At 35.4% G+C, this 12,877-nt stretch overlaps 1 protein-coding gene across 1 annotated transcript; it reads right to left on the bottom strand.

Annotated features, from left to right (window-relative positions):
- Nucleotides 1–864: 864 nt before the first annotated feature.
- LOC141457640 (uncharacterized) lies at nt 865–1,734 on the bottom strand. The gene has a single exon (XM_074134843.1). The coding sequence runs from the start codon at nt 1,732–1,734 to the stop codon at nt 865–867; it is 870 nt and encodes a 289-aa protein (XP_073990944.1).
- Nucleotides 1,735–12,877: the final 11,143 nt, after the last annotated feature.

The raw sequence follows: 12,877 nt of genomic DNA, 5'->3' as shown, positions 1-12,877 counted from the left end.
ACTTTGTCTGAATTTGCACTTATCCTTATTTAACTTTAACTTTCTCTGCGTAGCTCTCTCAAATACCATTGTAAGTTTCTTATCGTGATCCTTATCAGCCTGTTCCATCGTTTCACCTTCACCATATATCAAAATGTCATCTGCGATGGCTATTATGCCCTCTATGCCATCCATTATTTCAAACATACGTCTTTGAAATTCTTCGGGAGCGATTGACAATCCAAATGGGCATCGTTGGTAGCAATATCTTCCATATGGAGTCCAAAATGTTGTTAGTTCTTGCGATTTTTTGTGCAACTTCATTTGATGGAATCCATTTTTTGCATCCAAAACACTGAATATTTTTGCTTTGGTCAGTTTGGGTAGAATTTCATCGATTGTTGGTGTCATAAATCTATTTCTTATAAGATTATCATTTAGTGCTTTTGGAGCAATGCATATCCGGTTTCTCCTTGGTGTCACCACTAACACCATATTTGTAGTCCACTCAGTAGGTTTGTTCACTTTCCTTATTATTCCTTGACGTTCTAAATTTTCCAATTCCTCTTTTATTTGCCTCCTTACACCTATAGGAAATCTTCTAGGAGATTCTATTACTGGAACCGCATTACTTTTCAGTTCTAATTTTAAGGTTCCAATATCCCCCAACTCCTTAGAGAATACGTCCTTATATTTTTCCACTTCGATCTTTCGTATTAAAACTTCCTTATCAGGATTAATTAATTCCATTTCTAACGCAGTGCCTAATCCTAATATAAGCTCTTCATGGTTCGTCACAAAAAATTTTACCTGAAATAGCTCTCTCTTAATTTTAATTTGCAGAGTGCATTCGCCTGCTGCTTGCTCTCTTGCTCCGTTGAAAAACTACAGTCTCTGCCTTGTATTCCTAACCATAGGGCAAGGTTCCATCGCATTTATGTGATTCCACCCAATTACATTACAGGTCGCTCCTGTGTCTATTAGCGCCTGCAAACTTAGTCCATTTATTTTCAAAGAAATCGTCATTTTTCTCACTTCACTGGTCGAAATTTGAAGCAAATCGCTGTCACTTCCCTCATCCACTACTTCCCTTACCTTGTCTAGTTTTGCACGGCAAACTATGGCAAAATGATTATATTTCAAACACTTTTTACACTGCTTACCAAATGCCGGACACTTGCTTTTATTAAACTCATGCATATTATCACAAAATTTACATTTTCTTGAATAGATAGTCTTCTTTCCCTCTTTTTTCAAGATCATCACATTTTCTACCTCACATTCGGCGCCCTCTTCCTTTTTTCTCATATTTTGCACTTGTTTTTCAGTTTCCTCTACGGCATTAGCTGTGTCAATCAATTTTTGTAATGTTAACTCTGTTGTGCTAAGCAGCCTTTTCCTTAAATCATTACAAATAATACCTACTACAAACCGATCTCGTATCATTTCTTCCTCTAACTCGCCAAACTCACAGCTAGCGGCTTTCTCTTTTAATATTCTTATAAATTCCGAAAACTGCATTCCTTGAGTTTGATATGTAGAAAAAAACACATACCTTTCATATACCACGTTCTTTTTGGGTGTAATTTCCTTATCCAGGGCTAATATCAGCACCTCAATGTCTTCCTCGTTTTCCATCTGCAACTGGCCGATTATTCGTAATCCCTCCTTACCAATAATCGTCTTGAAAACTGCCGACCTGCGTCTGCTGGATTCTTTTTCTAGACCCGTACCTATCTCATAGTTGTGCCACATTCGTTTAAAAATCCTCCAATTCTCAACCAGTCCCGGGCCCGCCTCCAAATAGCTTGGAATGGGCAAGTTCGAATACATCGACATTGTTATTTTACTTATCACGAGTTAAAAATCAAATTCGACCACTTCTGACACCATGTTTTGTATTACTTTTCAATAAAACAACAGTACTTTATAAAAGATCCTTTATTTAACCACCTCAGCCATGTGCTCACACACAGAACCTCCGTTGCTGTTGCTCGCCACTGCCAACAGAGATAGTTTGTCTAAGTGACTTATGTGATCACCTGTTCTGTAAACTAACTATGTATGGTAATAAATCACGTCTTTATATAACAAGTAATATTGATTCTGCTAAAGTGGAGAAAAGAACCGCAATAAAGTGGGATGATAATAAGGTTGAGATTTTTCAAAAAGAACTTAGTAGCTATGAATGTTTAGTTTTTGATGATAATAACTGTGTAGCTTCTCAATATGATAATTTTATTAGTATATTACATGTGGTAGCGGGAAATTGTCAAATGGTTAAAGAGTTTTTTCATAAAAATGATAATTCTGGATTGTGTGCAAATTCAAAGAAACCATGGTTTAATGATCTATGTAGGCAAAAAAAAAAAGAGTTAAGGAAACTAAAGATGAAAATTAAGGGAAATTATTCTGATGATCAAATTGTACGGCTGTTTTTGTCTGAAAGGACCGATTATAGAAGGCTTATTAAAAAGAGTAAAAAAGAATATTTGAATCAAATAACTGAAATATTGTCCAATGTAACTAATTCTGGTGACTTTTGGAAAACAGTTAAAGCGATAGGATATGCAACGCGTAAGATAAACCCTATTAGTATTGAAAGATGGACTGAATATTATAATAAATTACATGATGGTACCTCGCATATTAGTCCTTCATCCATAGTTTTCGAAACAACAATCCCAATCCTTGATGACAAAATAACGCTAAATGAACTTAAACAAGTAATTTTATTGTCCAAGCGTAATAAAGCTACGGGGACGGACAATATTCCTTATGAGATGTATAAAAATTTAACCCCCTGTTTGATGGAATATTTGCTACGGCTGCTGAACAAAATTTTAGATAGTGAAGAGCCTCCTAAAATTTGGTCTTTAGCTATCATTAAATTATTATTTAAAAAAGGAAATGATACTGATCCCGGAAATTATAGAGGCATAGCACTCTTCAATACAATCTCTAAATTATTTACTAATATATTAAGGTTAAGACTTTCAAATTGGGCAGAAACATATAGTAAAATCCCCGAAATACAAAATGGGTTTAGAAAGACGCGCAGTTGTTTAGATAATGTGTTTGTGTTGATTTCCACAATTAATTCCAATTTGATCATGAAAAAAACTCCTGTGTTGGGTCTTTTTATTGATTTTCAAAAAGCTTTTGACTCTTTGAGTCATGTTAAATTGTGGGACAAGCTAAGGACCTTGGGGGTGAGCGCCAAATTTTTACGCATAATGATCAATTTTTACAATGAAGCCAAAATAAAACTGGATGTAAATGGAGCTGTAAGTGAGGAAATAGCGATTAACAAGGGAGTATTGCAGGGTGAATCCTTGAGTCCTCTCCTCTTCAATCTATTTATTTCTAATGTAGAGGAATATTTCAGAGATCATGGAGTTTCTGGTATTAAAATTAATAATAACATTGATCTGTTAATGTTATTATACGCAGACGATCTTGTAATACTAGGAGATTGTTGGTCAGATATGCAAAAGAAAATTAGACTTTTGGCAGAATACTGTAAATGTCATTGTCTTCAGTTGAACATATCTAAGACTAAGATGATGTGCTTCCAAAAAAGAGGAAAACGAAAGGTAATGAGGGATTTATATTATGAAGAACAAAAGATTGAAATAGTTCAAAACTATACTTACTTGGGTGTCCCCCTTTCTACGTCTGGTAGGTTTTTAATAGCTGCCAATCACTTCAAAAATAAGGGCTTAATGGCTTTCAGTAAGATTAAGGGAATACTTAGAAAGGGCAGAGTGGAATCCAATGAGGGTCGCTTAAAACTGTTCTCAGCAATAGCCGAAGCTACCTTATTATATTTATCGGAGGTTTGGGCTCTCAGATATTTTGATGTGGTTGAGCAATGTCAATCCAAATTTTTGAAATCCATCTTTCTACTCCCTCGAAATACCCCAAATTATCTACTCCGAACTGAGTTGAGTATAAGAGAGTTAAAAATTAAAATATTTTCCAGAATAATTAATTGGTTAGACAAGATACAGAAAATGTCACCAGATCGTCTTCCCAAAATTTGCTTTGAAAAATTGCTGGAATTAGATTGTTCTCCTCATAATTCCGTAGAACTTAATTAGGCCTCTCAGGTAAAACAGCTTTTTATAGTGATAGGAGAACAGAATATATGGGAAAACCAAAATAACTATGAATTCAAGAAACTGAAAACGGATTTGGTTTCTAAGTTAACCAACCACTCTTTCTCACAGGATGTTGTCCGGATATTGAATTCCAACTATAACCCTTTTTACAGGAAAATATCTTCTCTGGACTTTGTTGAGCCCTATAGCAACTTTAAATGCTCTATCATCAAAACAAGAATTATATGTCAGTTGCGAATTTCCTGTATTAAATTAATAAGATTATTTCACAAAGGGATTAGTTATGTGCTGGATAGCTCAAAAAGTTACCCGATATGTAATTCAGGTGAAAGTGATGACTTAAATCACTTCTTTATAGGTTGTCCCTTGTTGGCAAACCTGAGAGAAAGATTTCTGCGAGATTATATCCAAAATTGTAGCGAACCCCTTGTGGATTTGCTACAAGTATCGAGTTTAAAGCAATTAAACGATATTTATTATTTCGTGGATGGGGCATTTAAAGTGAGAAATTTAGTTTTAGATTAACAAGGAGCACATCTGTTAATATTCACACTCATTTATTAATATATATATATAAAAGAAAAATAATAATTTTTGTTTAGTTATATTTAGAACCTAGAATATATTATATTTCCGTTAAGAATCTTTTTCCAGTTCAAATTACTAGGCTCATTATAATTTCTTTCTTAATTATTTGCTATTAAGTGCTTTAATTATTTTGTACTTCTTTTTATGTGTGTTGTTTTTTCTTTGTCTCTCTGTCTGATTTAAGTATTTAATAATAATAATGTACAAACCTCTTTGTATAGACCACGGTCTCAAGCAAATAAATAATAATAATAATAATATATATATATCTTTTTTTTTATCATTAAAATATTTTTGCTCAGGGAAGATTAGCACCCCTCTAGCTCATACTGATTGTAATAGGAGTTATTAAATGATTAATGCATAGGTTTTTAATGAGACGCTATTCTATTAAACAATTCAAAAAATCATAAAACGTTTTTAAGAAAATTCACCTTACCAACATATATTTACGAAATTATTGTTATTATTACTTTTACTTGTTTACATTTAAGTGCAATTTAGGAAATTATACATCGTCGGTTTAAGTTCATCTTTTGATTAAACAGATTGGCACTATAGTGTACCAAATGGTCAAATGTTAATTAAAAATAAGAGTTAATTAATTACAAATATTTATAGTAATACAATATATTAGTGTATACAGCTTCCTTTAAATCTTTCCTCATCTGATTATACATATGAATTTTCTTATTTGTTTTTTATTGCAACAGTCTGCATAGGACGTTAACAACCTCCACAGTATTGGTTCTCAAAGCATTTTTGTCCAGAACTTTTTTCCATTGCCTTATTCCCAGCGTCTCTTTGCTGCGCAGCCGCCCTCCAGTTTCGGAATCCTAACATAGATGCAGCATCCTTTGCCACACTATCCTCCCAGCGCAGCTTTACCCTCCTGGATCCTTGCAAGTTTCCTTCCAGCACTTTCTTAGGAATCTCTCTTCACTCATCCTAGCTGTGTGTCCTGCCCATCGCAGTCTACCAAGCTTTATCACTTATATTATATCAGGATCCGTGAAGAGAGTGTACAATTCCTGATTTTTCCTAATTCTCCAATTCGGTCCGTCGCGTGTAGGACCATAGATTCTACGGAGCACCTTCCGTTCAAAAAGTGAAATGGCCCGTTCATCTGCCTTGGTCATCGCCCACGCTTCGGAACCATAACTCAGCACTGGTCGGATGAGGGTTTTGTAGGGAAGGTGTTGTGGCCAAACAACAAAATTAAAATTAAAAGAATATAGTTTTATGTAAACAATTGCAAGGGAGGGGGGCGAAGTCTGTTAAGAGCAAACGAGTGGTTGGGGTGTGCGTGCGTCTGGGAGTAGCCGCGCTATAACCTCAGAGGACACTTATTATATATGGCTGGAAAGGGTTAGTTTGAACACCCGTTGTGCGACCAGTTTTCACTTCTATGAATTATTCTACTTCATTGGGACCATCATTGGATTTTTTAGAGCTGCATCAGCCAAAACCAAAGAAGAATAACCACAACCACGTAAGTGCACTTACTATCGTCACAACAGAGCGACTCCGGCCAGGCCAAGTACACAAGTTTAATTCACCTCAACGGGCACATACATTTTAACCTCTTATCGCCCGCACATATTTAATTCAAATAATTATTGTCATTATTTAATAACTTTATTCATGATGGATTCATTTACTTTCATATGGTAATTCATTAATTACTTTCTTGCTGTACGTGCATTTTGGTTATATGTTGTACTCTATTAAGTGTCGTGGTTTTCCACAGATGTTTGTTTATTTCTTGTTTGTTAGTTATTTAACAGGATATCCTTTTTTATTATGTATTAATTTAGCTACAATTTTATTTCGGGTTTATCATATAGCAATTCATTTATGTCCTTTTTATTGTAAATACATGCAATTCATCACAGAACGCACTATTGAATTTCTGTTCCTTCAGTCAGCTCAGGTAACCCAATAAGCTAAATAGCTTATTGTGGGTGTTTACTTTTATACCAGAACATTTAGGCGGAGGAGTAGGAAAGGCCTCTTAGGACCTCTACCCGCCGTCGCAACAGAAGGGCTTTTGTGTTCCGAGAGATGAGTCTACTTTTTACATGCCTTACTAGGCCAAAGTAACCATGCTAGCGGCCATGATCCTCTTTTTTATTTCTGAACCAACTTGGTTTTCACTGTTTACCAGTGACCCAAGATAAGTAAACTCATCAACCTTCTCAAATTTATAATGTGCGAAGCTCACGTGCTGCACTTGGGCGGTGGAGCCACATCCCGTGCGCATGTACTTGGTCTTCGCTTCATTAATTACCAGTCCTAGTCGGCTGGCTGCTGCTTCTAAGGACAGAAACGCTTCCTTCATGGCGTTCATTGATCTTGCCATAATGTCAAGGTCATCAGCGTATGTAAGAATCTGGACCGTCTTATTTATTAAAGTGCTACTGGTCTGTATACCAGAGTCCCTCACGGCTTTACTCCAGAGCCAAGTTAAATAGGAGGCATGCTAAGGCGTCTCCCTGCCACAGTCCTTTATTTGGCGTAAACTCTTTTGTTAAATCTCCCTGTACGCGCACAACACATTCCACACTACTCATCCTTATGAGGCGTACTAACTTTGGGGTATATTCATTTCTATCATTGCTCTGTACAACTGATCTCTGTTAATCTTTCTGAGGGAGAATATCTGATCAATCGTTGACTTTCCTCTCCTAAAGCCACATTGATATTTACCAATCTCCCGCTCTGCCAATGGCAGTAGCCTCCTATAAAGGATATTTGAGAATATTTTATACGCGCATGGGAGTAGGGAGATTCCTCTGTAGTTACCGCAGTTTAGCGTGTCACCTTATCACATATCATATCACTGACCTGCTCCATTCTTTAGGCATTATTTCCTCTGTCCAAATATTCAAAAATAATTCACGCGGGGTTTTAGCTAGTTTATTACCCCCATATTTGTACAGTTCGGCTGGGAGTTCATCAACCCTGGGGTCTTGTTATTCTTAAGCTTTCCTATTGCTTCCTGTATTTCTCCTTCATCAGGCGGTTCCAATTCATCATTAGTATTACAAATAAATGATGACACATCCTCACCAATCTAGTTTTCTCCCGTTTCGGAGTGGAGATCTTCAAAGTATCTCTTCCTCCTATCTAGGATCGCTTTCTTCCCCGTTATAAGAACATCATTTTCATCCTTACACGGTTAAGGCTGCAACCACCGATGTAAAAGGTTTACTTTATTAATGTATAAGGTTTATTAATCTTTTGGTAAAACTTCCTAACCTCGTTTGAACTTCTATGTTCCTCTATTTCCCTTAGTTCCTTATTCTCCCATTCCCTCTTTTTCCTTCTGTGCGTTTTCTTTTCAACTCTTCTTTTCTCACGATACTCCTCAGTAGCAGCTTGCGTGTGCCTCTTTTGAAGCATTTTCTTGTAGGATCCATTTTTTGCAGCCGTCACTATTTGACACTCCTCATCAAACCTGGGGGCCCTGGTTTGCCTCCTCTGTTGGCCTATCTGCCTCCTCTTCTGCAGCCGCTTCCAGAGCTTCTTTACATTTATTACATCTGTAATCAATATTACTACCGACTGGGACTTCAGAACTTATAATCCTTTCACTTATTTTCTCCTCATACGCCTTGCGTACATCCAATTCCTTTAGTTTGCCAACGGCATATCTTTTAACTATCTGTCTTTCACTTCTTGTGTTAACATTAGCTATTCTTGTCAGAGTCGATATTAGCGCCTCTATATGTTCTAACATTTATCAGGTTCGACCGTTGTCTTGCGCTAATCAGAATATGATCAATTTGATTTATGGTAGTCCCATCTGGAGACCTCCAAGTACCTTTGTGTATTTTTTTGTGAAGAAAGAGTGTACTTCCAAGAACAAGTTCTCTAGACGCAGCAAGGCTTATTAGCCTTTGCCCATTATCATTAGTTTCAGTATGCAGGCTATGCTGACCAATAGTCGGGAAGAATACACTTTCGTTACCAATTTTGGAGTTGAAATCACCCATTATTACCTTTGTATCAGCTCTAGGACATGCGTCTACCGTTCTTTCAAGTAGCTCGTAGAATTCATATGTATGTACATAAATAAATAAATGTAAATGTAAATACATATATATATATATATAAATATATATAAAATATATATATTTGTGATTATTTAAAACTTAAATAATATATTATCCTAATGTGATTGCATGTATAAGTTAACATAGTAATTTTATGTAAAAGGTCCGCCTGGCAGTGGAACGCATCTTCTGGCCAAGGAAGTTGCATTTTACTTTGGATTGCGATTCATAGATGCGTTGGAAGAAGTAAATCGGACTCTATTACCACCAGGATATTTGCCAATCGGGTACCCAACAGAAAATCAGAGGTAATTTGTCAAATTACTACTCTTGCAGGGACAGGTTTGAAGTAGGGTTTATGAAAAATAGCAAATGGTCCACGGTTCTAGCCCGTCTTACAATGGCTAGTTTAAAACTATCCGATAGGACAGTTGTATAGTGTTGATCGTCAAAAATTGCACGAAAAGCTTTAAGTTTGAAAAACACCCAACTTGGACAATTTTTTTCTCTTTTTCTGTAAAATATAAAATTCCCAAATATACGACGAAACCCAAACAAGATAGAAATAAAATAAAATAAAATAAAACAAAAATAAGCAACCGGAACTGAAAATAAACAAGAATTATAGGGAAACCAATACAATAAAAAAAACTTAAGAAATCCTTGTCAACCACGGTCTGTGTCCGTGGTAATGAAATCGCTTGTAATGTAGGCTCCTTTACAACTCTGAAATACAAAAAAAAAATAACCAAAAGAGTTTAATACCAAGTATGGCTTGTATTCAACAATTGTAAGGATGAATGAAAAAAAATAATCATAATAAAAGTTACTGAATAAATAATGTCCCCAAAAGTTCACACACAAAAAAAAATGGAAGAGTGATTACTTTTTTCTTCGACTGACCAGCCTCTCCACCGCAAGCCCCTTTCGGGAATTCCCTCCTTTCTTCTCTCAACGGAATTGAGGAGTAATGCAGTAACCCAATTCTCTCCAGTACACTCAGCTCGCATCTTGTCTAGCCAAAACTCGCTGCTGTCTCTCTGTGGCCAAACTTAACTCCCCCTGCTGTGGCCAAAACTGAACTGTCTTTTTTCGTATTTTTTTTTTATTTTTTGTTATCTAGGTGATTATTTTCAAAAAAACTCATTACCATATGGTTCCATTTATTTTAATAAAGCACTGAATTTAAATTTTAACAAAATAAACAAAAAGAATTAGGTACATACAATCTTTGGAAATCCTAATATTTTATAAAAATGAAATTAAAATTTCCTGAACCTCAGGTAGCCACTATTACAACGGTCACAAAACCACGGACAACCTCTATTCCGCCATTTTTCTTACTTTTAGTAATATACTAATTTGAAATTAGTACCAGTTTGGGGGAAGCATCTTGTAACACTCGTTAATAATTTCATCTGTGCCTGGTGCTTTATTTAGTTTATAATTATTAATACTTTCAATAATTTCCTCTAATGTAATGTCGAAATCTAAAAAGAGGGGACTTTTAGATGAGAGAATGGGAGGAAAAGTAACTTTCTCAAAGTAAGTTATGTGCAAATACTTATCCCAACTTTCTTTCCCAATTTTCTTTAGTATACCAAGGTTTATCATTTTAGTTTCTATTAAAGTTAATTATTATTCTGTTTTCAAAACCGCTCTGAAAAAGAGCTGCATTCAAAGAATTTACAAAATTTTTCGTTAATGCGATCTACAGAGTCGCTATGAAAATAAATATTTTGGAATGATTTAAAATATGAGCATAATTTGTGGGAAAAGCAGGATCTTTATTGTATCCAAAAGTTTTCATATTTTTTAATTTTAATTTTGAAGAATCATTTAGCGCAGCCGAGCGTTCATTTATCTTTAAAAAACAAGGCAAATGTTTAGAAGTTTCAGAATTGCTAACCACTTCAAAAGTTGTACTAGGATCAGGGAATTGGGAGCTGATCCAAATTTGATCAATTGCACTACAACCCTGTTCACTAATGTATGTATATGAAGCTGGACAGTCATTATTCGATCTACCGTTACATCCCCAAAAACCGAAACTTTCCATTATCTCTGCCAGCCATAAGCCAAGCTTATTTGTAATGGTATCTAAAGATGTTATAATACTGAACAAGGAAGAATTTTCAAAGATTTCTTCATCTGTTGAATTTAAATCCGAGATTCTCGCATTAAAATCACCAGCTATTATGATTCTAGTGCTACTGAATTGTACAGAAAGTTCATAAAGAACAGAATTAAATTTATCAAAAATAATCTTTTGTGACTTAGGCCTTATATATACATTACCAATTATTAAGTTTTCCCTATTTATCTTACATTTTTAAAAAAAAAATCCAAGACTCCGAAATATATATGATAGTCATATCTAGATAGGCAAAAAAGACTTGTAGCTTGTCTTATTATACTGAATGTAATCTAGAACGCAAACTTAATTTTCCACAACTTCCGGTTGACTAAACATACAAAGTACACGTACGTAGATATATAGACTAATTACACAATTTTATATTTTAAAATGACGTTTTTTAAAAACGGAATTACAGAGCCACAAGGCATAGACAAAACATAAAATATGGGTAGACTAAAGACAATAAGTACATATAATTTAAAAGGTATGCTTACTTTTAAGGCTAAATCAACAGGTGATAAAACAGACTTATGAAGATTAATAGCAATTGAATATGATTTAAACAAAGAAAACACAATAGATTTTTTTCCCCCAAGAGGTATTCTGAATGGTTCCCGGGTTTCGGCACCATGAAAAATCTATGACTATGAAATAAAACTAAAGGAAAGGAAATTAAAAAGGAAACTAAAGGAAGGAATCTGACAATTGGCATCAGGTAGAGATGCAATCTTAACATTGATGACAGGCCAGCTGAGTCAGATGCTGAGACCGACGGTGGTGGAACGCTCTTCCTTCCCGTAGTTGACTCGTACGAGGGTGGAACAGTGTTGACTTGATACTGAAACCTTTCAAATTTAGACTGACTCACTAACTTAGGGAATGGGGCTTTGTCTTGGGCTGGAGGAAGGAGGTGGAGTATTAGGTTAATAGGAGGCTGGGACTTCAGGAGGAGAAGGGGGACAAGGTACTAAGTTAATGGGAGACTGAGACTTCGGGGGACACATGGGGCACTAACTGACTGACAAAGGGAATGGCTATGGATAACTTGACTAAATGACTAAGGGAATGGGGAGACTTGAATGGGAGTTTGAGACTTCAGGAGGAAAAGGGGGACAAGGTACTAAGTTAATGGGAGGCTGGGACTTCAGGAGGACAAATGGGACAACTTGGAAAAGGGGGAAGCAGGGGTATGACTTATAGACTGGAGATCAATAGAGCGATAAAATTAGAAAATCACAAAAGTATAGACCAAAAGAGGAAACATTCTTTAAGGCAAAACTAAAAACAATGACAAAGACAGACATTGCTTAGACTGTCAGACAACATACATGTATACAGACTGCCAACTGAATATGGTTTAGTTTAAAATACAAAATTAACTCTTAGCACAAAATTCAAAAGTGACACAGGATAGACAAGACATACATATATACAGACTGGCAACTGAATATGGTTTAGTTTAAAATATAAAATTGACTTTTCATGAATTATAATTAAAAAAAATAGACCCGACATAAAAACAACTTAATGACAGAAATATAATTCAAAGAATAAACGTTATCAGACTAAGACAAGATAGCTAAACATAAGGCGAAGTGAGACATGAGATCACCACTTGGCGCCTTTTTTATAAATTTGTCTGATGAATTTATCTAAAGGTATTCTGAGTGCCTTTCCGGGTTTCGGCACCATGTAAAGTAACGGAAGGGACTAATTGGTCATTCCAAGACAATGACGATCTTTGGGAGAGCAAAAGGATTAGTAGACAGACAATTAAAGGGAAATCAATTGTGGTGGACGCCACAGCCACACAAAATACCTTCTCAATTTTCTTGTAAAATGACACTATTTTATTATTAAATGTACAAAAAATGTATATATATATATATATAATTATTGGCTATATTGTATTTGGTTCTTATCACCAAAGAGATTACAAAAATGACACCAACCTGCCTGGCAGCCTTTATAGTATCCCTTTTTTATTA

This window comes from Rhodnius prolixus, unplaced genomic scaffold (genome assembly GCF_049639745.1).
Source record: "Rhodnius prolixus isolate KJV_2025 unplaced genomic scaffold, Rpr scaffold_40, whole genome shotgun sequence".
Lineage (NCBI taxonomy): Eukaryota > Metazoa > Arthropoda > Insecta > Hemiptera > Reduviidae > Rhodnius > Rhodnius prolixus.
This window is presented reverse-complemented; position numbering and strand designations above follow the sequence as displayed.